Below are 26,753 nucleotides of genomic sequence, written 5' to 3' on the forward strand. Positions count from 1 at the left end.
CTACATGGAAGCACTACACCCTGAACACACCAGCTACATGGTAAAACATGAAGGTGGCGGCGTCATGCTGTGGGGGAAAAGGTAAGTTCATTTAATACATAAGATAATTGAAAAAATAAAGGAACACAAGTAAAGAAAGATGCAATAAAAATAGAAATATATACAAACAAAAGTAGCTAAATTTATACATTGCATAAAAAGAAAGAAATTGCAAATGGAAACGAATAAATAACTTGAATATAATATAAATGACCAGACCTAATGACAGGTATTGTCTAAAGGAGTTAGACAATACACACTTAAAAAGTAATAAAAAAAAAAACCAAAATCATTTTATTCCACTTCAGGATTATGAACCATTTCTTAACATATTAAAATGCAAAAAAATAAAAGTTCAAATGTAATGAATACCTTAGTAAGTATTGGAAATCGACACATCTTGTGTTTATTTTAGAAAATTATATGAAATTAGTCATCAAAACGAGGAAGAAAATAATTAAGATAATTGACAAATTTCAGTCTCTCAGTCCTGTGGACCGACGGGTGTAACGGACAGCTTCTCCTTTAGCTTTATGTAATCTTGTGTGAGTCGAGTTTCTCATCTGTGGTTGAGACTCATCAGTTGAACCTTCCAACAATACGAACAAAATATTACCAGCAGGTCAGTGGTGTGAATCTGCAAGTGCTGATTTCTTATGTGCAAGCAAACGCCGGCGAGCGAGCTCTGTAGTTTTCGATTTAGAGATAAAGGAGAGCGCTGGTTGAAGAAAACAAAATAAAAGAAAAAAAAACAAACTCCTAAGTTACAGCAGTCACTGACGTTACCGGCCTTAACAGGAAGTGATGACTTCCGGCTGCTGTGTGATAGTACATCGAAATGCAGCGCGCACACAGCTTCCCCATAACTCACACACGGAGCACACCAGCTCACCAGGAAGGAGCCTGGTGGTAAGACAGAAGCATCACCATGGCAGGTCAAAATGGGCAGAACACCAGAAAAGGAGAGAATTTACTGCAAACACCTGAACAGGTAAAAAAAACAAAACACAAACAAACAAAAATATAACTCACTTTAACAAAGCTGAAGTGTGTTTAACACGGTGTCTCAGTTTTGCAGCAGTTGGTTAGTTGCCAACTGGGTGGTTGGCTCTGAAAGCTGGTGATGATCAAAGTGATCAAGCGCTCTAATAACGTTGTTACCCAAAGATTTTCTCTGGGTTTCAGCTGCTGTGGTGTGAGTTTGGTCACTTTTTTCCCGGTGATTTTTCTAAGCAGAAACTAAATTGTACTCTTTAAAACGTCTGTCCAAACACTGAGTCATCGTCTCCTGCTGGCTATTTTAAGGTCTGATGACTATGATTCACAGAGCTGTTAGATGTATATTTAAGTCAGACACTACAAAACAAATCTTATTTTTGTCTCTTCAAACTTTCTGCTTTGTTCTGTTGCTAACTCATCTGAAGGAGAACACCGTCTGACGAGTTAAAAGACCTTTTTGCTGCTTTGTGGAAAACACTCAGACAGCTGTTTTTGCTACAGCGTGTGTGTGAAGAGGCTGCATCCAAACGTGTTTGCATATCTATATTTACAATATGAGATTTCCCGTTCAGTTCAGTTGTTTACTTTTTCCCCAGATTTGAATGTTGAGCCCCCTCACAGTTGCCTTCATGTCATTTTCATAATCAACGATAGAGGAAGTCCCTCTCTGTCAGGGAGGCATTACTAGAACCAGGAGAATAACTTTATTACTTTTTTAAGCAGGGAAACACGCAGTAACAAAATGCCGTGAACCTCAATTTCTTCTGATTTTAGCTGCTTCAGAAAATTTTTATATGAGCATTGTTATTGTTTTACAGGAAGATGGCGAACCAAGACACAGGCAGGTAAGTAAGATGAGATGACATTTAAACAGCATTTCCTCAGTATTATGTATGTGTATTATGTAAACTGATGTTTGATTGACTCCCACGGATGTCACTTTAAGGAACACACAAAACTGCACTGTGCAAAAAAACAACATGCAGTCATCGTAGCTACAGTCTGTTTCTAAGAAATGCTTCACTGTGTACCAAGTAACTTTTGTCCTGCAATAAGATTACAAGAATATATGAAAAACCTACAGTGTCATCGACACAGAAAGCTAAAGAACTAAATTGAAGCGGATCCATTCCTATTGTCTAGAAAGAATCCCAACCCAGAAAACATCTATAGGAACTACGATTGTCAAAATGGAAAAAGTACAGTTTTGCCTCTAAGTTTATATATCCTGGCTTTTTGGCCCATTTTTCAGATATGAATGATAGTTTGATTTTTAAAATCTGCCTGACACTCTTGGTTAGTGGTTGGGTGAAACTATTTATTGTCAAACTAATGTGTTTGCTTTTTCTAAGTCATAATGATAAGAGGAACTGCTCAAATGACCCTGACCAAATGCTTACATACCCAAGTCTTTAATAACATAAATTCCACCTCTAACACCATGACAGCTTGAAAGTGTTTCGTGCTTGTCTGAGATAAGACGTTTGTAAATTTCCAGTGTGGTCTTGCATGCACTGCATGTTTGAGTGATTTAATGATACTGAGGCCAGAAGACTTTCCTACTGTAGCCAATGACAGCTTGGCTTGGTCCAGTGTTTTGGATCATTGGTATGCTTCTGCAAATTTCTCTTCTGGTATTTTGTGATAACTTGCATTCATCAATTTTCTCCAAAATTCCAGTGCTTCCTGTGCTAACACATACCCCCACCATCAGTTATCCATTTTGGTGTTTTATGGTTTGAATCCTGTACTTTTATCCTGCATCTTGAATCCGCTACACCACTTTTTTTTGTGTTAGCTGATAAATATTTGTTTTGGTTTTTTTCTGCATCCAGACCAATTTTCCTACCAGTTGTGTCTGAAATTGTTGATGGTTCTGCTACTCAGTTTCAACAGAATCCCATATTTTCCCATCGTGTATTAAATAGTTTATAAACTATTGATGCATCAGACCACTTCTTCAAAATTATGCAAATATTTGGTTTGAGTCAGTTGGGTGGTTTCTCTTGTCATTGCGATTTTAAAAAGAGCAAACACAACTGTTTGATGATAAAGGTTTTCAACATTGAGTTGCATTGAAAAGCAGCAGTAGCTACTGAAACCAATACTCTGCCTGTATGAGTCAGCTCAGTAGATGTCAGAGCATTTATTAGATCAGTAAAGACACAGCTATAGAGACATCTATAATCAATGTAAGAATTAAGGTGGACAGGTACCAGATGTTGGTGGTTTTGTCCCATCCATCTGTCCGTCCGTCTATCCGTCCTGTAATGGATCATAACCGTGTAGGGTTGTGTGGGGGCTAGTCCCTGTTACGGGCCACTATGGTTCAACCAGTAGAGCAGATCTTACAAACTGATTGTGGGTTTGATTCCAGCTTCCTCCTGTCACGCATTGATGTGCACTTGAGAATGGTACAACGTTCTGCAGATGTATGACTGAATGTATGCGGGGGCAGGCAATCCCCATCTGCGAGGGTCGGTGTTCTGCAACTTTTAGATGAGTCTCTGCTTCGACACACCTACGTCAAATAACTCTGGAAAACTTGACTGCACTGAGGAGGTAATTCATTCGTTTGGTTGAAGTGTGCTGGACCAGAGACACATCTACGAGTTGCAGGACACCTGTCCTTGAGGACTGGGATTGCCCACTCCTGCTCTAGAGTAAAGTGCTTCGTGAAGAGCCCCATATTCATTCAGTCCATCTATCTCCAGAAGTCTTTGGTGAAGAGGAGGTGGATAAGCTGGACACGTGGTGTAAACATAACCACTTTCTCAATGTCTACAAAACCAAACACTTGATTTGTGACACAGAGAAGTGTAGGAGACTCTAACAGTAACTACAGATGAAGTGGAGACTACCAAGAATTTGAAATTGCATTGATGATGCTGTTATCGCTTCTGTCTTAGCCTTGCTGTGGAGGATGAGCCACAGTTTAGGGTGACCAGATTTGGGTTTGTGAAAAGTAGGACACTTCTTTTCTTGTCGGCGGTGGGGGGCGGGGAGGTAGAATCGGCAGTTTTGAGGCAGTTGACCAAAATCCCGGACGATTTTGAAATTCCCCCCGGACATTTTTTTAGGTCTGAAAAGTAGGACATGTCCGGGAAAAAGAGGACGTCTGGTCACCCTACCACAGTTGGTAGCTGGATCAGTTTAGGACAAGTGAAGGGAGTTTTGTCCAGAGCGTCGCACTCTGTATGGTTCCATTCCTGTAGATTGGGAACAGCGTAGCCAGCTTTTTGAATTTTCTGATAACCAACCCAAACGAGCAAAAAAGCAGTGCTTTACAGTGGGCTACGTCGCTAGGGGAGTGTTAGCATGGGTACAAATTCCAAGCACTGTTTGTCACAGACAGCAGATTCTGCTGGTGTGGCTTGTTATCTGCCAGCCATCCTCAGAAAGAAAGACTGAATAGGTGAGGAGACTTCACCAAAAGGAGAGATAGTGGAGCCTGCCACTGTGTTGATATCAACCAATCACAGACAGTCTTGTAGAAAGCCGTGTTGCTGCATTGAACGGCCATTCTTCTTGAGTTGGAGTGACATTTTTATCGTTTCTCTTTTTAAATGGTATGTAAATACAGCGATAATGTGAAACTGTGGTATCGTTCATCAATAAACCATCTCATTCCAAAAAAACCCCAGACTCTCTATAACAAAATATACCTAAAACTTCTGATTAAAATTTTAAGTTACAGAGTAAGATTAAAAGTTTGACATAAACTCTTTTTCTGTCTCAACAGTTGTCCCCAGTCCATACACGTAAACTCGGCTTTACAAGGAGACAGAGAGACAGGAGGGTGAGTGACACAATGTCTTAAGACTAGCCGAGGCCTCTATAGGCAGCAAACCGCTCTTTTTGTTGCTTCAGGATTTAAAAGAAGATGAAAATCCGGAGGCCAAAGCCAGACGACACAAGGAGATGGAGGTACTCTCGTCTCTTTGTTTTATCTGGAGTAAAGCTGTATCGTCCCACCTGAACCGTCATTTAGTTTGACTTCTGTCCACAGCTGAAGCCGCTGTACAAGGAGCTGCTGTACACCATCGCCCACAAGATGGGTAAACCAGCGTCAGCGGAGGTCTTCACAAACAGCCAGCTCCACCAGTACCTAAAGGAGGTAATCTCCCTTTAGCACGTAGCACAGGGCCTGGTACGTTGATGACTGATGGTTCTTTCCTTTCTATCTACCAGGCTTTCACTATGACAGATGAGGAGCACAGCGCTCTGATGGAGAAAGTACAGAACACAGAGGTGAGAAAAGGAAGTCACCATGTTTTTGTTTTCCATTCAACAAACCGTTTGAGAACCAAACATCTATTTATAGATTTTGTATGAAATATCTTAACTTGCCGTTAGCAGGAAACCAAGTCATAGGCATTGTTTCTAAGTATCTGACATAGCATGAAATCCCCAACAGCCGCCGGTATACTGCCTGATGGTCACCGTGAAGGAAGCTAAAGAAATTATAGGAAAAGACATCAGTGGTGAGTTCTGCTCTACAATCATCTTTGCATCTCTTAGAATGGTCTCATAACAGAAACAGTTACCGGAAGTGAGTTTATGGATGGAAGGATGATAAACTGAAACAGGTTAGTTTGCTCATTTCAACTTTATTGCCATTTGAGATCCACTTCCTGTGGTCTCAATAAAAGATGTTCAACCTGTAGGAACAGTAGGATAAACAAATCTATCACTCGAAACTTTCTACGACCTTGGTATGCCTTCATTACTGGCCCATGTCAAGTCGGAAATGGAGACCTCCTCCTGAAGTACTGAAGGACTCCTTCTTCTTTGTGTGACTAAAGTTCAATCTTTAGGAGTTGAATTTTTTAGAAAATCGCTTTTTATGGTTTATGGTTCCGTGTGCCTGACGAGAGATTGAAGTAATAATTATCTAAAAAAAAATCTTTCAAAACTATATTCATCATTTCAATGCAATCAGGACATTTATATGATATGACCAAATGGCCTCAAACAAACCCAAAATGTAAACTCTAGTAAACTGATTAAAGTGACCCTGCAGTCTTCTGCTGCTGTAGCCCATCATCAGGTTTCAAATTCAAAGTCACTTAAATCTTTAGGGTAAATTGGCAAACTTGTTGTTCATACTTGAAAGTAAGGATTTAAATGTGCTTCCTTCAGGTTTTAGTGACCCTTACTGCCTCCTGATGGTCCTGGAAGAGGAGGAGGAGAAAAAGAGCAGCCGCCCAAAAGCCAAACCCAGCAAATATGTTGTGAAGGGCACCGTATCACATGAGAAAATCTACCAAACCGATATCAAAAAGCAAACCTTGAACCCCATTTGGAACCAAACCTTCATACTGTGAGTTCACGCTTGTGGCACGTTTCTGATCAATTACAGAGAGCGTTTGTTTTTTTTTTTTTTACACCTACCATTTCTTTCTTCTTTAGAGAGTTTGTAGATTTGACCAACACAACTTTCCACCTTGAAATGTGGTAAGAAGAGCAAGAAAAAAAGCGTCACTTTGCTAGTTTTCATTAAACTTTCGCATATGTTCACCTTCTGCTCTTCCGCTGCAGGGATAAGGATGAAGACGTGTCTCTCACTCAGAAACTGGAAGATATCAAAACCAACTTAAATAGTTTAAGAAGGTATTAAACTTTTTTGTTTTTAATTGACTTATTTTAAATGACTACAAACATAATACCTAGCAAGTATTGCTGTTTTCTAATCAATGCTTAGGATGATCAAGGATGCCAAAAAGGAGAAAGGCACAGATGACTTTTTGGGAAATATTGTGTTAAGACTAAAGGTAAAACTTAATTTACTCCCTTGTTTTACTGTGGATGTCTGTTCAGTCTTAAAAACCAAACTCTGTCATAACGCTTTAGGATCTCCACTGCACTGAGGACAACTGGTACAAACTGGAGCCCAGAACGGAGACGTATCCTAATCGCGGCCAGTGTCACCTCTTCCTAAAGTTCATCCACAAAGCTGTAAAGGGATCAAATCTTAGCTGTTGGAACATTATCCCACATAGGATTTGACACAACTATTACTAGATTTTTTGCTAAAGTGTTTATACCCCATAAACTTTTTCACATTTGATCAAATGACTTATTCTGCACACTTTAAACTAGGCTAATTAATTATTTTCATCTGACACTTGAGAGGTTATGAATACTTTATTTTTTTTATTTTTTACCAGGTGCTGTAAACCTGTGTGTGTTTTTGTGTCTTTGGCAGAGAGACGGGACTCTGAGCGCCGGTCGCAGTGCCTACACCAACTACTGTGGGATTCTGCAGCAGTTTGTCCAGGCTTACATTTCCAAACAACAGGTGCAACTCACTTTCTCCCTGTGCTGTTTTGAATTCTGGTTTTCTTTCTTTCTTTTAACTCCATTCTGATGTTTTCTCACGCAGAGCTCCGCTCCGTGGAAAGGCGCGCTGTGTGGCGAGGCTCAGACTCTGCTTGAACTCTACGCTACGCAAAACGATCTCTCTCCTTTTCTGCAAGACCTGGCGTAAGCACCGTGTTTTCCTCATACAGAGTTTAGTGATTAGGCAAAACGTGAAGCCAGAACTGAATTTTCACAAAGTCAGCCAAGACCAATTGGGAAATGTTTGATTAATTTGAGATGTATGCAATCACCTTTTGCTTTGCAATTGTATGGTTTGGGTTCGAAGACAAACTTCTCTTGAAGCCATTTTGCCCTTTCACAAATCAATCACTTGATTTGACCTTGTATTGTTGTGACATAATGCCTTCATCAGAGATATCCAAAAAGAAAATTTTAAAAAATGACTTTTTTATGCTCTGATGTAAGGTCTGTCTAACAAGATGTAGATATTTTAAAATCTTTTTAAACTGGTAAATGCACAATATATGTCTTTAATGCACCATGTTTTTTTTTTTTGCTGTCATTTCAAAACATCCGCACCGCAACCCATAGCCCCGCTATGACATGGCTCTATATCAGCCCTTCTGTAGCGCTCCCAGACCATTTTCATAGAGGTATCCAGACCATTAAACATTTTAAGAGGACACAGCTAAAAGAATATTTTAAATGAATTAACTAATTTATTTTTGGGGTCTTGCATGTATGTCTTTCTATGACATATACACGATTCTCTAAGGTGGTCCGCTTGTTGTAATGGGGGCCACAGCCCCCTCTGTGCCCCCTCTCTGGGACACCACTGCAGTCATGATGAATTGGGATAAATTCCACTTGACTGTCTTTTTATGCTCCTACCCTCGTCTGTGTTCCCTAAACGATTTGAGGAAATACAGAAAAAGTACGAGTGATACTGTACGTTGTTTCCACTTTTCTAACCACAAAAAATTCGAACTGATCCTTGTTTCGATCGCAATTTCGGTACAAATTGAGAACTGGTGAATCATATGATCTTGTAGGAAAGCAAGTCCACTCATGCCAACTTGACTGCTGTTTCTTTCAATGCTCTTTTATTCCTACGTCCCGTGGAGTTCATCTGTGAATTAGCAACATTTTACTAGGACAGGTCACACCACAGGAGTGGCCGTTCTTGAATGAATGGAGCCGCAGATTGTCTGCTTCATTTGTGAAAGCCCGCATTAAAAATTCACCTCTATCGCTTTACTGTAACATTAACTGGACTGTTTTGGTTTGAGCTGTTTAGATTTTTCTTTTACTGCTATACATCTTGTGCTGGGAATATTTCACACAAAATTTTATAAAATAATATCAATGTCAAATTTATTTCTATTGCACTTTAAAAACAGGATTAAAATGGCACCAAAGTGCTGTACAAAAATGATAATAAAATAAGTTGATGAAAAGAAAAAGAAAAATACTACAAGGAAAAATATATGTATAATGTTAAAATAATAAGAGTAATAATAAGTAAAGAGAAAAAAACTTCACTGGCAGCAGCTGGTGAAATAATTCTGAGTACAGAGCTTAGCTATAACAAAATGTGTTCTGTTTCTGTCATACACCTGCTCTTAACGAGTGTGATCGTGTTTACCCCTGCCAGGAAGTGGGTGGCTTACAGTAAACTGTACCAGAGCTTGGAGGTGGACTCGTCTGTGCTGTTCCATCAGCTCACCAGCATAGAGTACCACTGGCATCAGCAGGAGCTTCCCTACCAGCAGGTAGGTGCACATGCACGACTCTCTGACCGCCTAACAGGAAAAGATTTTCAACTTTTGGCGTACATTTGTAACTGGTTTTACATGTCTAAGTTCAAAAGACACTAATTGCATGAGTGGTTTGCTTGAATTATCACTGGTAGACGTGAGTTTGGTGTCGGAGCTCAGAGGAAACTAGAAGTTAAGATTTCAGCACAGATGAGGGTTGTGTAAGGTGCCTCTTTCTGTTGACAGAAACAGGAACTTGGGGATTCTCTTCACGGCTTCCTGCAGTACGGACTCTGTTTGGTTTCCAAATACAGAGACATCTTCCCCCCGACTCCCAGTGCCACTCCGAAACTGCACACACTCCTCAGGTATGTCTGCCTGGAAAACACACACACTCGTATGTTTTAATTAGGAGCCCCATATAATGATATAAATGATTTTTTTTATTTTTTTATAATTAATGCAGAATCTTGGTCCAGATCTGTAAGACTCAAGCGTTCCAGAAACAGAACCCGGCCAACTTTGAGCTTCACGAAGGAGTCCACGATGCCGTAGAGGTGACGCATATTTCCAGTTACATTTTATGGTTCACTTTTACTTTTATGGAAGTTTATCAAAACAAATTAGTGATTTTTATACCAGACAGGCACAGAGGAGTGGTTTGCCATCAAAAAGGGGTTGCATCAGCCAATGACCAAGGTAAAAAAAAAAAAAGACACGACTTTACCGAAGCTCAAATACACACAATAAAAATGTGTTGTTATCATTCTCTTTTTAAGGGGGATTTTTAATGCACTGAAGCTGTACGGCAAGCTGATTTATATCATAATAATGTCTAGTTAAAATGAGCTTTTGTCTGATAACTGAAACATCTGTCATGCAGAGCAGAAAGGATGACAAATGGCCTTGCTAAAGTGTCCACACCCCTTTGATTTCCCTTTGCCTATTTCATCACTTAGCAATTTTCTGTGATAAACCAGCACAAGGTTCGTCACGCACTGCAAAACCACAAAATCTCACAGAGTATTTTAAGTCTGGTTTCTAGTGCAAATGTCTTTGGACACTGACAAATAACATTTCATTGTTGTTTTAAGTCAATAATTGCTTTAATATTGATGAAAAGGTTCCAGTTTCATTGGCAGATTATTTCACTTACGACATGAGAAAAATGTCTTGATCTAAGTGAAATAATCTGCCAGTGGAACGTTTTTATCAATATTAAGGAATTACTGTCTCAAAACAAATTTGCATATCTAACTTGTAAGTTACTTGAAAGTCAGTTTTGAGTTATTTAAAGTGCACAAAGACATTTGCACTAAATACTTGGTAAGATTTTGTGTTTTTGCAGTGTAACTGTGAAGCAGCAGAGAAGTGGTGCTCCTCGATTCTTTTACAAATTAAAAGCAGTATGTTTTACTATATTTTGGAATTACTTTGCATAGAATTGATCACTGTTCTGAATAACAAGCACACATTTGCATCTACGAAAACTGACGACAGCCGTGTGGGAGTGAAGTTCGACTACACATTCCCACGCAAACGCAATTTCTGCCCTCTGCTGAAACGCAGGACCTGACGGAGATCGGGAGCGCCCTCTCTAGGCTGATTGCGGAAGTTCAGGAAGACATAAGACACAACAAGGACGTATGGAACCAAGTTTTCTTCAAGTGAGAAGAGCGACAAAATATTTTTGTTGTTGTTGTTGAAAAAACCTATCTGCAAATCTACCAAACGTTGTAATAAAACACGAGTAAAGTGTTTTACTCCGATATTAATCAGTTGTTCTCCTCACTGTAGGGCTGTGCAAGTTGATGTCTTCACTGTTGTCTATAAGAAGTTTGACTCCTTGGTAAGCTGCAAATGGAGCATGCTCAGTTCACGTGATTCACCTCATTTCCTCACTTTTCACGGTTCTTGTTCTCTGTAGCTTGCAATGGAAGTGAAAGAAACCCTCTCCATGATGGAGGACCAAATGGAGCAGAACCTCTCCAAAAGCCTGTTTCCTGTTTACCTGAGCTTACAGGCCATCCACAAAGACAAGGCATTCCTGCAGAAACGGTCTGAAATCATCACAGATTCTGTTATGATGTGTTTTTTTGTTGTTTTTTTTTATCTAACAACTGGTGTTAGATGAATTTCTTAAGGTTTCTTTTATTCTTATGCTGTCGTTGAATTTGTTCACAATTATCTATTACTATTTAACAATTACGTGACAATGGAGGAAACTGGTTGCAATGGGGGTTGAAAACAATATAAAAGTATGTCACATGATTTGTGACATACTGATATTTCATTATGTTTTCATACATGTAAAAGTCCAATTTATTGTCGTGTGCTCTTTGTGTTGAAAGAAAGTGTCTAGAAACACAATAGTTTAAAGAGAAAATGCTATGCAAGAAGACTGAGCCACAGAATAAAAGATGAATGAAACAAATATTAATGTTTTTTTCTCTCAGGGGATTACTCCAGCTGACAAACTTTCATGAAGGTTTCCGGGACGCCCTGCCGTACTGGCTGAACCAGGCGTTCAGCACCACCCAGGACCGGGTGGTCAGGGCGGTGCAGGTTGACCAGGTAACACGTTTTTGATGATGGGCGGCATAAGCGTCGGTCGCAGGGTGTTAATGTTAATGTTTCAAAAGGAGTAGAAGGAGGCGCTTACGCATGCCAGAGCCGCCACTGCTAGCGGAAGTAGCTTAGTTCTACTTCCGAAGAAGTAAACCCAGTTCTTAACCAATCCCGGCTTGTTGTGCTCTCAGCTGCAGCCGCTGCAGGTCGGTGCGGTCCCCATAAAGCACAGCTCCTCAGCCGTAGACCTGGTGGCCTGCATCCAGCCGATCTGCCACTTATGGGAGCAGCTGTCGTGGCCTGACCCCGAGGAGGCCTTCATGCTGATGGTCAAACTCACCGAGGTACAGCGCTCAGCACCAGGATGCAGCTTTTATATAAAGAAAAATGTGTTTGCTTTTTTTTTTCTTCATATTTGTTAAAACTATCACTGTTTTATAATAACATAGGAATAATTACCGGGACAAATTATCGTCCAGTAAAATTTGTTATCGACGACAATGGTTTTTGTGTCACATTAAGCTATTTTGCTGGCCATTAGCACGTTTAGCAGTACGCACATGATGCTGATTGTCAGCGCTAAGACACCCCCTCCTGGCTCTGATTGGTTACTTCTGACCGGGAGCGTCGCATTTCTTCAGACGGCAATAGTAGATTATTTGTCTCATACCAGACTCTCCTGGTGACATTTTTAACAAATATGTAATAAAAAAAAAAAGAAAAGAAAATAATTTCTGTAAAAGTTACATGCTGCAGCTTTATGTCCTTTTTATGCAACTGATTAAATTATGTTTCCAGGATGTTTGTAAGATTGTAGTGAACTACTGTCACCTCCTGAAGCAGCGGGTCCGGGTGCTGTCTGAGAACTCGGACCACAGCATTGCCATCAACATGGTAACTGAGCACATCTTCCTTCACTCGTGTTCGTTTAGAAACTTTTCTGCACATTTTCCTCCATGTGCCTCGGGTTTTTTGTTCTTCTTCTCCTTCCCTTGCAGCTGTGCGTCGTCGTGAACGACCTGGAGCACCTGCGCTCGGTGCTGACCCGCCTTCCCGCTCAGCTCAACTGGGAGGTTCTTCGCGTCCGCACCGAGAGCGTCATAGGGCAGAGCCAGTTTGAAAACACGCTGCATTACCAGCTCGAGCAAGCCAAGAGCACCCTCTGCAAGGAGATCCGGTCAGCGCTGGACACTCTGGGGAAACAGGTACACCACAGGTCACGCGCTTTACTGTATTCCATTGGCACTTCATGTGACGAACCAACATTGAAGTCCGTCATGATTCGGACGTGTGACGAAAACAGATCACGGCCGTAGAAGGTTTGCAAGCACAAATCTGAAAGTGTAGGGTGTGGATTTGCATTTGAACCCATTTTCTCTGACATTCCCAAATAAAACGAAGTAGAAATTTATGACTCAGGTGTGAGAACTTACCGACAGACCAATTAATTGTTGTGCACGCTAAACAATCTGGGTTTCACGGAAGAGTGTCTTGACACAAGCAATATTTAATCTTGTTTTGCCAAAAAAAAAAAAAAACACTGTTTAGTGGAAACTGGACATCATCCTAAATACATCGTCTCAGGACAACATCCACTAGAAGAACATAACGTCTTGCCAAGTATTTTTGGTCAAGTTTCTAGTGCAAACATCTTAGTACACTTGAAATAAGGCAAAACTAACTAACAAGTAACTTTTCAGTAACAATTAAGAGTTTGTTTTTAGTCAATAATTCCCTAATATTGATGATAAAGTGCAAGTTGTATATCAGGATGGGAAGTGAAAATAAGTAGATCGGTGCGTCCCAAATGCTTTTCTTCGACAGAAATCTGAAGACCTGAGACTGGGGTGGAGGTTCACCTTTCATCTAGACAAGTCAGAATGGCCTAGTCAAAGTCCCTTGACTTGAAAGATATGTGTCACATCGTTCTGATTTAAATTTTTTGTTTAAAAAAAAAGAAGAAAAAAAAAAGGGAAAACTATGCATCATTAGCTTCGCTTCACACACTTGTGCTGCTTCTTGTTGGGTTTTTCCCAGACGATCCCTGCAGTTCAGACTGACGTTTGTGGTTGTAATGTGAAAAAAAAACCCGGGGAAAACCTGCAAAGGCTTTCGCGGGGCAGCGTTTGTGAAAGAAAGGTGCTCGTTTTTAGCCTTTATGAGCTGAATGAAATCAAAGTAAACACGGCTCCGTCTGCGCTCTCAGTTAAACACAGACATCGAGACTCACGTCAGGAGCATGTCCACCAGGCGGAGGATTCCCTCCAAGTCCACAGAGGACGTGAGTCTGCACCTCGTTACGATACGTTATTTTCTTTTGTTTTTCCTCTCTCTAACAGTCGGCTGCTATTCTCCCCTCATGTCGTGTCACTTGTCTCCTCCTAGGCTGCAGCCCCTCTAATGCGCTACCTAGAACAGGAGCTCCAGTACATGAATGAAAACCTGGTTCAAGAGAACTTCAACAGGTGCTCTGTCAAACATTGCCAAAATTGCCTCCTTTTCGTCCGTTGATCCCTTTCTTTAAACACCAATTCGTGTTTTTGATTTTTCCCTCTCCCGTCACCAGCCTCCTGACTCCGTTGTGGCAAAACTCTGTGAAAATTCTTTATCAGATTTCCAACCAGCATTCGCAGCAAGAAGGGATCATGGTGTTCTGCCAGAGGCTGCTGTACACGCTGCAGGTTGGCTTTTCCCGTCAGAGCTCACTCACCTCCTGGTTGGTCGTCACCGCAGCCTCACGGCGTGTGTTCTCCGTTTTTAGTGTCTCGAGCAGTGTTTCCACGCCGACGGAAACGGACTTCCTCAGAAGGCGTTGCACTCCGACGAGTACAAGGTGAGTCCCGTGGACACCGGCAGCCGAGTTCTCTAGTGTTTGATTGAAATGTTGTCAATCCAGGTCGGGTTTTGGTCTGGTGGAGAAAAAAAAAAATAGAAAATTAGGTAGAGCAGTGAACAGGCTTGATTTCTGTGATTTCCTAATGCTTGAGCAGAAGCTGAAGGCTCACCTCACTCACCACTCGCTGACCAGCTACCAGCTCATGGAGAAGTTCTTTAAAAGAAAAGCATCAGAGCAGGTGAGTTATTTACTTCAAAATCTGAAATGTTTGCTATTCCAAATAACTCCTGTGAGAGTTTTTTTTTTCAATGCTTTATTCTGCCTCAACCGTCTCGCAGAGAGATTACCAAGGGGAAAAATATGGAGCGGTCACCCTCCTCACATCCTACAGGAGGTCCGACCAGAGGCTGCACATCGAGGTGCTCAATGCAGTCAGCCTCCTGCCAATGGACTCCAATGGTACGCCACAACAATCACAGCTGTGCACTGGCTTCCTTAAAATATTCAAACACCTTATTATTGATTTGTGATTTGTACGGGGGAAAAGCCTCTCAACAGAAATTCCGGGTCAAATGTTCAGATTTAAAGGGGACCTATTGTGTAAAATTTACATTTTGTATGTTTTTATACTTCAGTTTGGATTTCTACTGCTGCTAAGAACAGCTCAAGCTGTTGTTTTTTTTTGTTTGTTTGTTTTTTTGCAACGAGTTCAAGTTGTTTTTTTGCGGCCTGAAAAATGAGCCGTTTCAAAAACTAATTGTTGAGCCAGAGCTGTTACCTAGCAACACAAGCCGAGCTCCGCCATGTTCGGTGCGCTGAACAATGGCTACTGGAAAAGACAAATGCTTTGTTGTTGACTTACCATCCAGAATCCACTTGCTGCATTCTTGTCGGTTGCGCAGGAGGCTCCACTTCTGCTTTTCAAAGATGCACAGTTGTATGATCGTGCATCCATTTGCAGCCATTTTCATGTGCTAGTGTAAATCGGGTTTATACAATAAACTGCTGCTAGCCAGTTTATCCAAATAAACTGGCTAGCAGCAGTTTACTTGAATTTAAAGTGACAAGAGGCCCTGAAACAACTCAAGATATGCAGAACTGAGCAGACTTAAGATTTCTTTTTCTAAGAAATGTTATGAACGTGTTTTATATAGTCCATCGATCTATCCTAACCTGTTCAAGGAAGAGGTCACCTTCACACTATCAAGTGCGTGTTTAAGCTTGTCCTCATGAATGGTTTTTCACAATGTTTAAATTTAAAACAGAAAAAGTTGGAGCGGTGTGTGAAAACTTTTCCACGGTCAATACATAAATAAAGAAAAATGCTTGAGACCCCTGCCTACATGACCCTGTGCTTTGATGCTTGCCAGGCCTCAGTGACCCGTTTGTGCGGCTGTCCCTGGAACCCAGCCACGTCTTCCCCGAGATAGAGCCGCGCTGCACCCAGTACAAAAGCTGTGATCTCAACCCCCTCTTCGACGAGGCCTTCGATTTGTACGTCTCTCTCTGCACAAACAAAATCTTACAAAGTATTCCAGTCTACTTTCTACTGCAAATATCTTGGTATAGTTGAAATAAGACAAAACTAACGTACAAGTAACTTTTTATTCAGCTATAGGAACTTGCTTTCAGTCAATAATTCCCCTGGCAGATTACATTTGGCTACTCCTCTAATGCTTCCCGTGGGATCGCTTTAGAGGTAAATTCCCCGCTGGCTTGTTCTCTGTATCCCAGCCTGGTTTCGCTGGACCAGTGCCAGCATCCAGGAGCGTGCTTGGTCATCACGGTTCTGGACCACGACACCTTGAGGCCAGATGACTTTGAGGGCGAGGCGTTCCTGGCCCTCGAGGACGTACCTGGAGTTTCAGAACAAGAAGGAGAGGAAGTCGACTCGCAGGTGGACTCGACACCTGAAAAGATACGCCTGCCTTTGATGCACCCTAAACCTAATGGTAAAACTTTTTTTTTTTTACCATTTAATAAAGGAGTGGGATTAAAAAACATGGCAGGGTGCCTTGCTATAGCTTAGAATCATTCCCTTTAACCTTTACTGTATCTAGCATTAAATTCAACCTGATCTCCCAATTTGTTGTAGCTCCAGGCGGAACAATGTCTTGTTTTGGTTTAAACTTTTGGTTGTGCAACAAATAACATGCAACTGATGGTTTGTTCCCTGTATGGACCAGTCGACACCAACAAATTATTAAAGGGGCAGTGTTATGTAAAATAGACTTTTTTGAGCGTCACATCATCTTATGTTATTCCCTCATCAAAGACACACCTGTAGTGTTGCTTTGACTCTTTCATGCATGTTTGAGAACTCCTTTAATCTCCATGACAACCAGGTGTTTTTTACCATCTAATAAAGGAGCGGGATTAAATGCATGGCAGGGTACCTTCCGATACACAGCTCCTCCTCAATGCTGCAGTTTCCAAGCCTCAGAGGTTCCCCCACTCAGCTCCTGCAGACTAGCCAGCAGCAATTAGCAAACACCTGGTGGAACTGAGCGCCCGCTGACCTCATCATACATGTTACTTCTCAGTGAAACTGTGGTAAAAACATTGTTAAAGGGTTATTAAAGGAGCCATGTTGTAATGACTTACTGAAAGTAGAGTTTCAGGAAGAGCAGGAGTTTGTTTTTTTTAAAGAGACAGAGGCCCAATTTTAGGGTGTTAAATTTCTTTTAAGTCATATTGGATAAATACAGCATTTCTATAGCCACTGAAGGTAACATAGTTACTTGATTGCGCTATAAAATTGCACTGTGCATCTGGGAAAAACATAACACTGCCCCTTTCAAGATATTTTTGATCTATTGCTTTTTGAAGACTAAAATCTGAGGGAAATTATACATTAAGTTTCATTTCGTCAGCTAACGTTTCCCTCCGCCTGACTGCGTGTTCACAGAGGACAACATCCTGAAGCTGCTGGAGTCCCGGAGAGGAGAGCGAGAGGCTCAGGCTTTCGTCAAGAAGCGACGCCAACGGGAGAAACAGTCGCAGGAGGCCGTCCAGCAATGACAAACGCAACGGAGACGCGTTCTTCCTCCAAAAATATACAATTTGTTTTTAATGATCAGTACCAAAAGACAAAAAAATAAAATAAAGAAGGAAAAAGAAAAAGAACGCACTCGGAAAGAAAACACTGGTGTTGCATGAGTTGTGTGTGGACAACATGACCATCACAGTGATCCAAAAAACACTTTCGCACCCGCATTTCAACATTTACATGTCCGCATGCTTCCCGATGGTTCGTCCAATCAGTGCAAGAGAAAGATATAACATTACTTATGTATGTGTATACATTTATATATAATATATATGAGATATATATATATTATACACTGTTGAAAGACTGAAATGTCAAAAGAGTACTACAAATGTAGAAATTTGGCAGAGAAAGCTGTCATTTTTTAAAAATAGCTAAAAAGCCTTATTTTATTTTATTGTGTTTTTTTTTTTTAGTGTTCTGAGCTTGATTCATATTGAACATAAAGGGTGTTAAAATAAATAATATCTGAAACTGGACCTGTTGGCCTCATTTGTTACACCTTCCTATAGTTTCTGCAGAGACAAAAAAAACCTGAGTATGAAAAAAAACCACAAAAAAAACTCAAGGCCATTAATTAGACATTTGAACAAATTCTATTTAAAAATTTTTTTTTTTCACTATTTCAATTTCTTAATTACTAATAAACAAAACACACTGCTTGCAGCACTGTGATGAGCTGTAGCAATGAAGAATCATTGGAGGTATGCCCTTTAAGTGTTTCCAGAGTGACCTTTTTTTCTCTAAAGACGTTCCTACTCCCTGAAATATAATAATAATAAAAAAAAAAAAAAACTTGATTATCTATGGTGTCATCCATCCATCGAGGAAGTTTTCAGACTGACGACACGATCACAACACCAGGACGAACACGGCACAATTTATTTCCCTGTTTTGTGGAGGGGGAGGGGGGACACGCCACACTCTGTTGGAGTTTTAAGAGCCAAAAATACAAAAAGCCGACGTCTTCATCTCCCCCCCGCCCCTGGCGAATCACAAAACTCTCTGGATGGATGCATGACACTCTGGGGAAATATTGTCACTAAAGTGAGATTATACTTTTTGAATTATATCATTTAAAACTAGCTATGTAAATGCTTCATAGTTAGGGGTCAGAGTAAAATATAACAGCAGGTACTTTAAGTTATTTTCACAAGTGAATCGGGGGGGGGAGGGGCGTACAGTGTTGCTGGTCGAGCGCATTAACTAGCAGAACGTATTGTTTTCCTTGGGTAACACTGGCGACAATAATGACGTCCAATTCCGCGACGAGAGCACTTCCTTAGCGACCCTCGCGTTCAAAGTACGCGATCGAATCGGCGCCTGTGCTGTTGCGGCGCCGTGGTTTTGGTCTCTTTTAGTCGTGCCGAAACGGTGGTCGGAATCCGAGGCTGGTAAGGTGTGGAATCAGGACTGACTGGTGTGGAATCTGGAGCGGTCCCACGGCGCGGCGAGGTCAGGAGAGCTGCTGCTCGGCCGTCTGTTCGGGGCAGAGCGGGCACTCGGTGCAGCTGTCACATTGGAGTCCGTGGCCGCAGGGCAGCGAGGCTGAGCCCTGCTCCCCGCACGTCACGCAGCACTGCCTCTGCTTCCTGTACACCACCTGGCAGACACGGAACAGTGTTACCATGGAGACTGCAAAGGGAAGATGTACTTCTTTACAGAGTGAGATAAAACTTAGATTTTTGTCACCTTACAGCTAGAGATGCACTGATGGGTATGTATCAGTAGCAATCTGTCCTGTCTACTACTATGTTTTGTTACTTATTTTACATTATATTTAGGATTACTAATTACACAATTTGAAAGTTTTTTTTCAGTTTGTTTTTGTCAGTTTCTTTTATTATTTATTTGTACTCTACTGTTGCACTCTTAATTTCACTGACTGAGCAAATTAAAGTTGTGTTGTTTTCACACGTCTCTCCAAGCTACTGGTGTATTTTAGTGTGCTGTTGTGGTGCAAAGTAACCAAATACATTCGTAATTCAGAACATTTATGTCTGCGTTTGGAAAAAGAAATGTTTCAAGTCAATTCAGCCGTTTTTCTGCATCGGATCAGTATCAGTAGATCCTCAGATATCGGAATCAGAAGTGGGAATAAAGTCCTTAATCAGAATCCAACTGGTAATGTTCTCCATCCAATCTGACTGAAACCATTTCTAAAGAACAATTTCAGTCTCTAAATATTACTTTGTGTTATGCACACACAGCAGTCAAATGTGAAGCAAACCTGAAAATATATGTTTGCTTATATTTGGCAGGCGCTGCATTTCTTTTTTCCATTTTTTTTAGTTCTACTGGGGTTTATAGATAATGCCAAATATGATAGTGGTTTGCCATTTGCAGGATCACCTGTTCCACAGCATGTAAGCAGCTGCAGAGTTGAGCCTGGAGGCTCAGGACCGACTCCAGCGGCAGGCGATGCAGCAGCTGGAGCTGATGCAGTGCAAGGTGGGGATTGTCTCCGCTCCGCAAGCTCTCCAGCGCCTCCTGCAGGAGAGAGATCTGCCTCTGCGCCTCCTCCTCAGCCTCCCGGGCCCGCTCGGCCTCCACGGCAAGCCGGGCTGCGTTCGCGCGAGACTCCTCCGCGTCCGCTTTGACGGCGGCCCACGACTGGGAAAAACACAAATGAGCCCGTCGCTGAATCACTCCGGCTTTGGGTCACGGCTGTGCTCACGCTACGGAAACGCAGCCGTTGCCGCTCCTCTACCTACCTACCTGAGCCGTGTGCCTCCAGCTGTGACCCCACTGCTTCAGCGCCCTGTGAGCGTCCTCCAGCTCCTGCTTGAGCCTGGCGGTCTCTGCACAGGGGCCGGAGGGCAGCAGGGCGGGAGGGGTGCCAGGAGAACCCTGGCCCGACGGGAAGTGCTCCCAGATGTTTGTGCTCATGCCGTTCAGGCCTACGAAAAAACAAAATAATATAAATAGAGGTGTAATAAGTATCAATTTAGGGTTTCTGCAGGTTTTAAGAAGTCAAATCTAAGACTTTTTAAAACCTTGGTGACACGTTGAGTGAAATTTAAGACTGAAAAAAACATAAATGTAAGGAATGGTTGGGGGAAACTGCTGCATTACAATCAAGCTTAATAAAAACAGTAGCTTTATATACTGCATATGACTCGTTCTAAGCTAGGCACTTAGCTTAAAAGTGCCCTTACTTGGGCTAAAACAAGCTAGGCTAAGTGTCTATCTCGTTTTAAGCTACGCACTAGCTAGCAAGGATATATTAGCTAGCAGTAGCCTCAAATGCCTCGAATCACAGCAAGCAATGAAGATATTTGCATGTGACTCAAACTTTTGCCTGACAGAAAAGTCCCACAAGAAAAAAAACATAAAAAATAAAATTTCCTATTGCAACAAAATTTGAGACCTGTGATTAACATATTTAAGGCCAACTTGCATTTTTTAAATGGATTTAAGGCTTTTTAAGGCCTTATTTTAGACACATGAATTCACATGAAGTCTAAAATTGCATCTTGAATTTGATGTCCGTACCTAAAGTGCTGTGAGATGGTCCGAGGAAGGGGCTCTCTGAGAGGCTCGGCTGTGACGGGTGAGAAGAGAAGAAAGGTGAGGCTTGTGGTCTGACTGGGGGCGACGGAGAAGGAGAGCTGAGAGGGGCGGAGCTGCTGAACGATCCTGGAATGTTGACCGGAGCTGAACTCTGAATCTGGTTGCCTCCTGAAAAAACAGAAAAATGTCTTAATAATGTTTTGTGTTTATTTTACCTTCATGTTTTGAAATACCTAGCATCACCCCAACACTGGGCAGGGCCGAACTGCTCTCCATGCTCCTCTCCAGCGCAGAAACTCCAAAGTCATTCAGATCTAGATCGTCCAGAGCCGACTCTGTCACACAGCAACACCGGGGTTTTTGCTTTTAATCAGATCTCGTGTCAACTGCAGCAGAAATATGGATTCTAGTATTATTTTATTACGTACCAACGACTGATTCAACCGTCTCACTGGTGGGGTAAAAAGGCAGGGCGTTAGCGTTCATTCCCGAGGAAATGCCGGGCCCCGGTGGGCCGAGAGCGGCGGGGCTGGGGGGCGTGGCGGCTAGACTGGAGGGGATGCTGGAGGACAGACTCAACGGGCTGCCGACAGGGAGGAACACTAACAAGTCCTGAGGAAGAAATAACAGAATTTAATCCTTCGGCTGTTTCAAAACAGACACAAAAATGCGCAGAGTTTATAGGCAAAGCTATAATTTTTAAGAGATTTGTACCTGTTTACTCTGTGTCGAAGCAAATTCTCTGGTGCGATGTTCGAGAGCGAACCCTCTGTGTTTGGCCTGAAATTGTGAGCAAATGTTGTAAAAAGATGCTAAAAAGACTCAGTAAAAAGTTCATTTTCCCAATTGCCTCATACTTTCCAACTCTTTAGCTTTAGAAACTAAGTTTAAAATTTGTAGATGTGCAAATTATTTATCCAACTAATCGTCTGATTTGCAGTCCTGCTGAGTTTTCCAAAGCACACAGCCTCACCTGATCTTCCCGTTCAAATCCTGGCGCCCTGCCGTACCCTCTCTCCCCGGCCCAAGGGGACAGCGGGTCTCCTCCCCCGCTGGCACCCTCACATAGCGACAAAACGCTACCCAGCAGCCCTTGCTCTGCCACGCAAGACACTGCAGAGGGGGAGAAGTGGTCTGACGCGGAGCCGAGCCCCATGCTGTGACCACCGGGACTCTGGGAAACGTCGTGGCCGGGAAGGGGATCCGGGAGCCTCGGGGGAGGAGGGGAGCCGGGGCTGGGGAAAATCGACTCCTCTGCAGCAAAAGGCTCTGGGGGAGGATTGAAACCAAAGAGACATGGAACTACAACAAAAAATTAATCGACAGACGTTGAAATGCAGAGCCGCTCCCTGGGATCTTACTTTCAACATGAGCGAAGGCACAAAATGGTCCTCTGGGACAGCTGCCACATTGCTGCATGTCATTACACTTGGTGGATTTATAAATCTGTAATGAAGGAAACAGTTCCCAATCAGCTCCTGTGGTTTCTACGTTAGACTCTGGCAGAACAACAGGAAGCTAATCCAACCTCCGGGTGGAACTGCTGCTCTGTTCTCGTGTGGCAGTACTGACATCCCTCTGCTCCCTCGCACTTGCTGGGATCCCCCCACTCTTCGCCCTGTTTCACCGCCGGACATGGCAGCGCTCTGCGGTGGCAAGAAAAATACAAACAAGCAAAAAAAAACAAAAACATAAAAAACACAACAGGTTCTCTCTTTAACAAAACACGAACCAACTAAAAATGATTACAGTATTCAAGAACTGAACCAGGAAGTCACCTGTATTTGTGCTTGTGCGGGCTGCGCCGCCTGTCTTTGCTGTTGTGGTAATACGGACAGGCGTATCCTTGACGACACAGGCGGGGGGGCTTTTTACAGAGCTCCGTCTTGTAGTGGGACAGCACATAATTATTATCTGGAATAAAAAGGAGAGCAATCTGTCAGGCAGGTGACTGGAACACATCAAATGGCATCTTATTTGACAGGAAAACGTTTAAACTGCTCCTGCTGAAGATCTGGGCACATTTAGGTGACAAGTTGTTTCTTTCTGCCATTTCCTGGTTCATGCACAAATCGGTCCCGTTTGAATGGCGTGTTCTGTTGCGTTTCCCATTTTTAAAAGTGGTAAATGAGAAATGGTCGCATCACATTTATAGCCCAGAATAACACAGAAATTCAACAATTCCCAATTATATTTCCTAGGAAGCAGGCAAGCAACTAACAATTATTTTAGTAATTGATTATTCTACTAACTAATCAGATGAAAAAAATCTACAGAATTTAAATAAAACAAATAAGCAATTCAATTCCTTTTTGGAATAAGAAAATAAGCATTTATTACCTAAAATGCAACAACATAGTATTGTTTTAGTGATCTCTCAATCATGTATAGCAGAGAATGCATCTGCAGCTAAAAAACAAATGCCTCTAACATCAACATTCAATTTCATGGCATTGATATCCTCTCCATGTGGCTGGCAAAGAGAAATCCAATCAGTAGCCTCAAAACAACCCTGTAGAGCTTCTTAGGCTTCCTTAGGCCACATGTGAAAAGTTCAGCCCTGCCAACTGGCTTCACATCAACACAGAGCAGGACTGACTTGTTCATTAATTTTTTGGATTAACCAATTAATACCCAGATAGCAACCAATGTTAAAGAGATATTTGTTTTGGGGGTTTTTTGTACAGAATATGAACCAACTGAAGCTAAAACTGCCACTTGGGGAGTCTTGGATAGAACAAATATTCAGTTTTTGTTTTTTTTTACCTTACATGTAGAATGAATATTTTTTGTGCAGCTTTGGCCATTACTGCTATGAAGGTGATTCTTAAAAGCACAACAGCGGAATCATAAAGTTATTCATAAGTTAGCTTGCATGTTTTACTGGTATCTTATACAACATTTCTGTAAAAACATTTGTTAGCAGAAGGAACAAGCTGTTCCCTGCTGGGACACCTCGTTACGTATTTCAGATTTACCTTGCCAGCGCGGTTCTTCGCTCAAGATCTTCTCTATAAGAGCCGTGCTCGCCGCTTGACCAGACTGTGCGTCTCCGCCGCCTCCTTCCGCCGCCCCCGACCCTCCTTGAGAGTCCAGCACCTGCACTTCCCTGTGGAGCGCAGAACACAGGAAGAACATCAGCAACGACAAAACCGGAGGTGAAAAACTACACGGGAGATAGGCTTTAATGTTGCACACCTGATATCATAAACGGGACTGCGCAAGTCATGCGATCCGTGAGCAAAGGCACAGTGGGAGCCGTTTTTACTGCAGTGGCCTTTCGCATCCGTTTCGTGGATACACGATCCGGTCTTATAATAGCGGAGGTGGTATCTCCGCTCGGTGTCGCCCGCAGTTCGATGCAGGAAGGGACATCTAGAATGAAACACACGCACACAAAAAAATGTCTTGTAGAACATCTGTGCCAGAGAATACGAATTTCTACAATTCCTGGTTCCTCAAGGAGGATCTGAAAACTGGCTATTAGCGCAAATTTTAGCACTTTTAAACATTTGTATTTGTATAAATATGCAGAAACAGGCTAAAAACAACCATTTTGTTTAAAATATGAACATTTCAGCAGGATGTCTTATTGCTGTTTGGGTTCACAGACATCAATAAGACATTGGGTTCACTTGAAATCCCTGCAGGTAAATTTAAATAAAGATTGTTTGAATATTCTGGTACAGGGAATGCTAGAAACTGCCAGATTAGCATAGTAAAAACTCCACGGTTACACCCTGAAGTTTCTTTTCAGTCTATTCTTTTCACAATTTCTGTGTGTAAATGTCAACATCAATTCCCCACTAGGGACAAAAAAAGGTGCTAAAGCTACTTGGGAAGATTATGCATGACGCCGTAAGTTGAAAGAAAGTAGCAATAGTGGAGAGAAAATAGGCTTTTTGTGTAGTTACGACCCAGGTTTGTCGGAGATGCATCTGGAGAGTATTTGAGGAAGATGAAAAGCCTTAGCAGCACTCACTCATCTCCTTCTGGACATGTGCCTGTTCCCTCATCGTATTTGGTACAGTAGACGTCTGGACTGTAGTTGAACGTCCCGTCCCGTCTGCGGATGGGCCTGCGACGCCGCTGGTTCAAGAAATGCCAATAGAAGCAGGAAAAAGGCCGGTGCTGTGTACATTTGTGCTGTACAAACAGGGGACACTGCTCTGTTCTGAACTCTTTGAGATATCTGGAAAGTAAGAAGACAACAGGAAAGAATGTGACTAATGTCTGTGCAACATTATTTATTTTTTAAAATCCAAACATGGCATTTTTAAATATGCAAATAGTTTGTCTACATAAAGCTATCATATTCAAATCCCTTGCAGATTTTTTCCTATATTATTACATTAAAATTATAAACCTTAAAGTTTTTTATTGGAGTTTTGAGCACAAAGTAGAAGATCATTGGGTAGTGGAAGAAAAATTATCTTCCATGTATATGTCCAGTATATGCGAAAGATAAGGTAGGAATAAAAGTGTGGAGGAGAATAAAAAAAACCACAAGGTCCCATCTTCAAATTTGCTACAAGCAATACAGAGAACACAAAGAATATTTGGAAAGAGGTGCTCTGGCCAAATGATAGAAAAATGTACACTTTTGGCCAACATGCAAAATGCTCTGTATGAAATCCCCTCCCCAAAGGGTTAAACATGGTGGCAGCAGCATCATTCTGTGGGGATGGGTTGTTTTTTTTTTTAACAGGGACAGAAATGTTGGTCAGAATTGATGCTTGAGGTTAAACAAACATTGATGAACATTTTGCACAAACACTAACCAAGTCACCAGTGACTAAACTAATAGACATATCAGATGGTGGGTAAATAAGTACAATATTCTACCAACGTTTTGGAGATTTTAGTTGTAATATTTAGTGCTCGTGTACCGTTTTCTTCCCATTTCACAGTGAAAGCTCAACGAAATAAGTTGAAGTTCTAGGTGACAATGCGACTAGAATTGAAAAATTCAAGGCATTCTACCAGTAATAGCCAAAACTACTAGCATAAGCTTTTACAAATAGTTACCATAAAATACATCACTATGGAATTTACTAAACAACGAACAAACCTAAATTGGTGCAACAGTGTCACACAGGGGCACAGTTAAAATGCTGTATAACACAACTTTTAAGAAATGGTTACTGAGTAACATTAGGCCTCTTCATCAGGACCAGAAATCACTGGGTTACCAGCCTCTTTACTTCATTCCAAACATTTGAAAGTTTTATTACGCAACCACTGTCCGTAGTAAAATGTATGTATTTTGTGTGTATGGCAGTGCACGTGAGGTTGTGTACACCCAGCCAGCTAACCCTGCTAACCAGCTACGTACGTGTAATGTTGAGGTTTCTCGGGCTGTACGTTCAACACGGTTGCGGGCGATGTCGAGCCCCCCGCGGGCGAAGACGACGAGGACGAAGATGGCCCCCCTGTAGCGGTCGTCGCTGCCGAAGACGACGCGGGCTGTGAATTTGTTTTAGACATTTAACCAGTCTGAAGCCCAACAACAAGAAGCTTGTTTTTAGCTTACTGGCTAGCTATTCTTTTTAGCTTCGAAATCCGCATTCTCCTACGATGTGAGCTTGCGCAAGGCGAGAGGAAGTAGTAGAAAAGGGGATGCAGCACGGAACTATGGGACATGAAGTTCAAAAATAACCTATTTACT

At 41.9% G+C, this 26,753-nt stretch overlaps 2 protein-coding genes across 2 annotated transcripts; one reads left to right on the forward strand and one right to left on the reverse strand.

Annotated features, from left to right (window-relative positions):
* Window positions 1-887: 887 nt before the first annotated feature.
* Window positions 888-18,427, forward strand: unc13d (unc-13 homolog D (C. elegans)). The gene is made up of 34 exons (XM_044102144.1): window positions 888-1,030; window positions 1,857-1,883; window positions 4,781-4,837; window positions 4,909-4,965; window positions 5,048-5,155; window positions 5,230-5,289; window positions 5,456-5,522; window positions 6,181-6,361; window positions 6,451-6,495; window positions 6,580-6,651; window positions 6,743-6,812; window positions 6,892-6,996; window positions 7,247-7,339; window positions 7,424-7,524; window positions 9,017-9,134; window positions 9,366-9,487; window positions 9,586-9,676; window positions 9,762-9,818; window positions 10,689-10,786; window positions 10,917-10,968; window positions 11,047-11,177; window positions 11,576-11,693; window positions 11,879-12,031; window positions 12,486-12,581; window positions 12,686-12,892; window positions 13,894-13,968; window positions 14,073-14,152; window positions 14,254-14,368; window positions 14,449-14,520; window positions 14,678-14,761; window positions 14,862-14,982; window positions 15,894-16,017; window positions 16,258-16,475; window positions 17,432-18,427. The coding sequence occupies exons 1-34, from the start codon at window positions 968-970 to the stop codon at window positions 17,542-17,544; spliced, it is 3,351 nt and encodes a 1,116-aa protein (XP_043958079.1). The 5' UTR covers window positions 888-967; the 3' UTR covers window positions 17,545-18,427.
* Window positions 17,567-26,572, reverse strand: unk (unk zinc finger). Its single transcript, XM_044102145.1, has 15 exons — window positions 26,421-26,572; window positions 25,068-25,277; window positions 24,284-24,460; window positions 24,064-24,194; window positions 22,864-22,999; window positions 22,614-22,731; window positions 22,447-22,531; window positions 22,059-22,354; window positions 21,800-21,865; window positions 21,514-21,697; window positions 21,319-21,420; window positions 21,068-21,253; window positions 20,291-20,472; window positions 19,925-20,185; window positions 17,567-19,175 (listed from the first exon to the last, which is right to left on the reverse strand). Exons 1-15 carry the CDS (start codon window positions 26,570-26,572, stop codon window positions 19,029-19,031), a joined length of 2,433 nt encoding a protein of 810 aa, XP_043958080.1. The 3' UTR covers window positions 17,567-19,028.
* Between the last annotated feature and the right edge of the window lie 181 nt (window positions 26,573-26,753).

Source organism: Gambusia affinis, linkage group LG20 (genome assembly GCF_019740435.1).
Source record: "Gambusia affinis linkage group LG20, SWU_Gaff_1.0, whole genome shotgun sequence".
NCBI lineage: Eukaryota > Metazoa > Chordata > Actinopteri > Cyprinodontiformes > Poeciliidae > Gambusia > Gambusia affinis.

Bases quoted from the DNA above. Each gene is read 5' to 3' on its own strand.
- unc13d (XM_044102144.1), top strand. From the start codon at position 968: ATGGCAGGTCAAAATGGGCAGAACACCAGAAAAGGAGAGAATTTACTG. The intron at 14,369-14,448 runs GTTGGCTTTTCC...CTCCGTTTTTAG, and splicing joins GGCTGCTGTACACGCTGCAG to TGTCTCGAGCAGTGTTTCCA. The intron at 14,521-14,677 runs GTGAGTCCCGTG...ATGCTTGAGCAG, and splicing joins TGCACTCCGACGAGTACAAG to AAGCTGAAGGCTCACCTCAC.
- unk (XM_044102145.1), bottom strand. From the start codon at position 26,572: ATGTCTAAAACAAATTCACAGCCCGCGTCGTCTTCGGCAGCGACGACC. The intron at 24,461-25,067 runs GTGAGTGCTGCT...GTTTCATTCTAG, and splicing joins ACATGTCCAGAAGGAGATGA to ATGTCCCTTCCTGCATCGAA. The intron at 22,732-22,863 runs GTGACTTCCTGG...TTGCCACCGCAG, and splicing joins CCGCACAAGCACAAATACAG to AGCGCTGCCATGTCCGGCGG.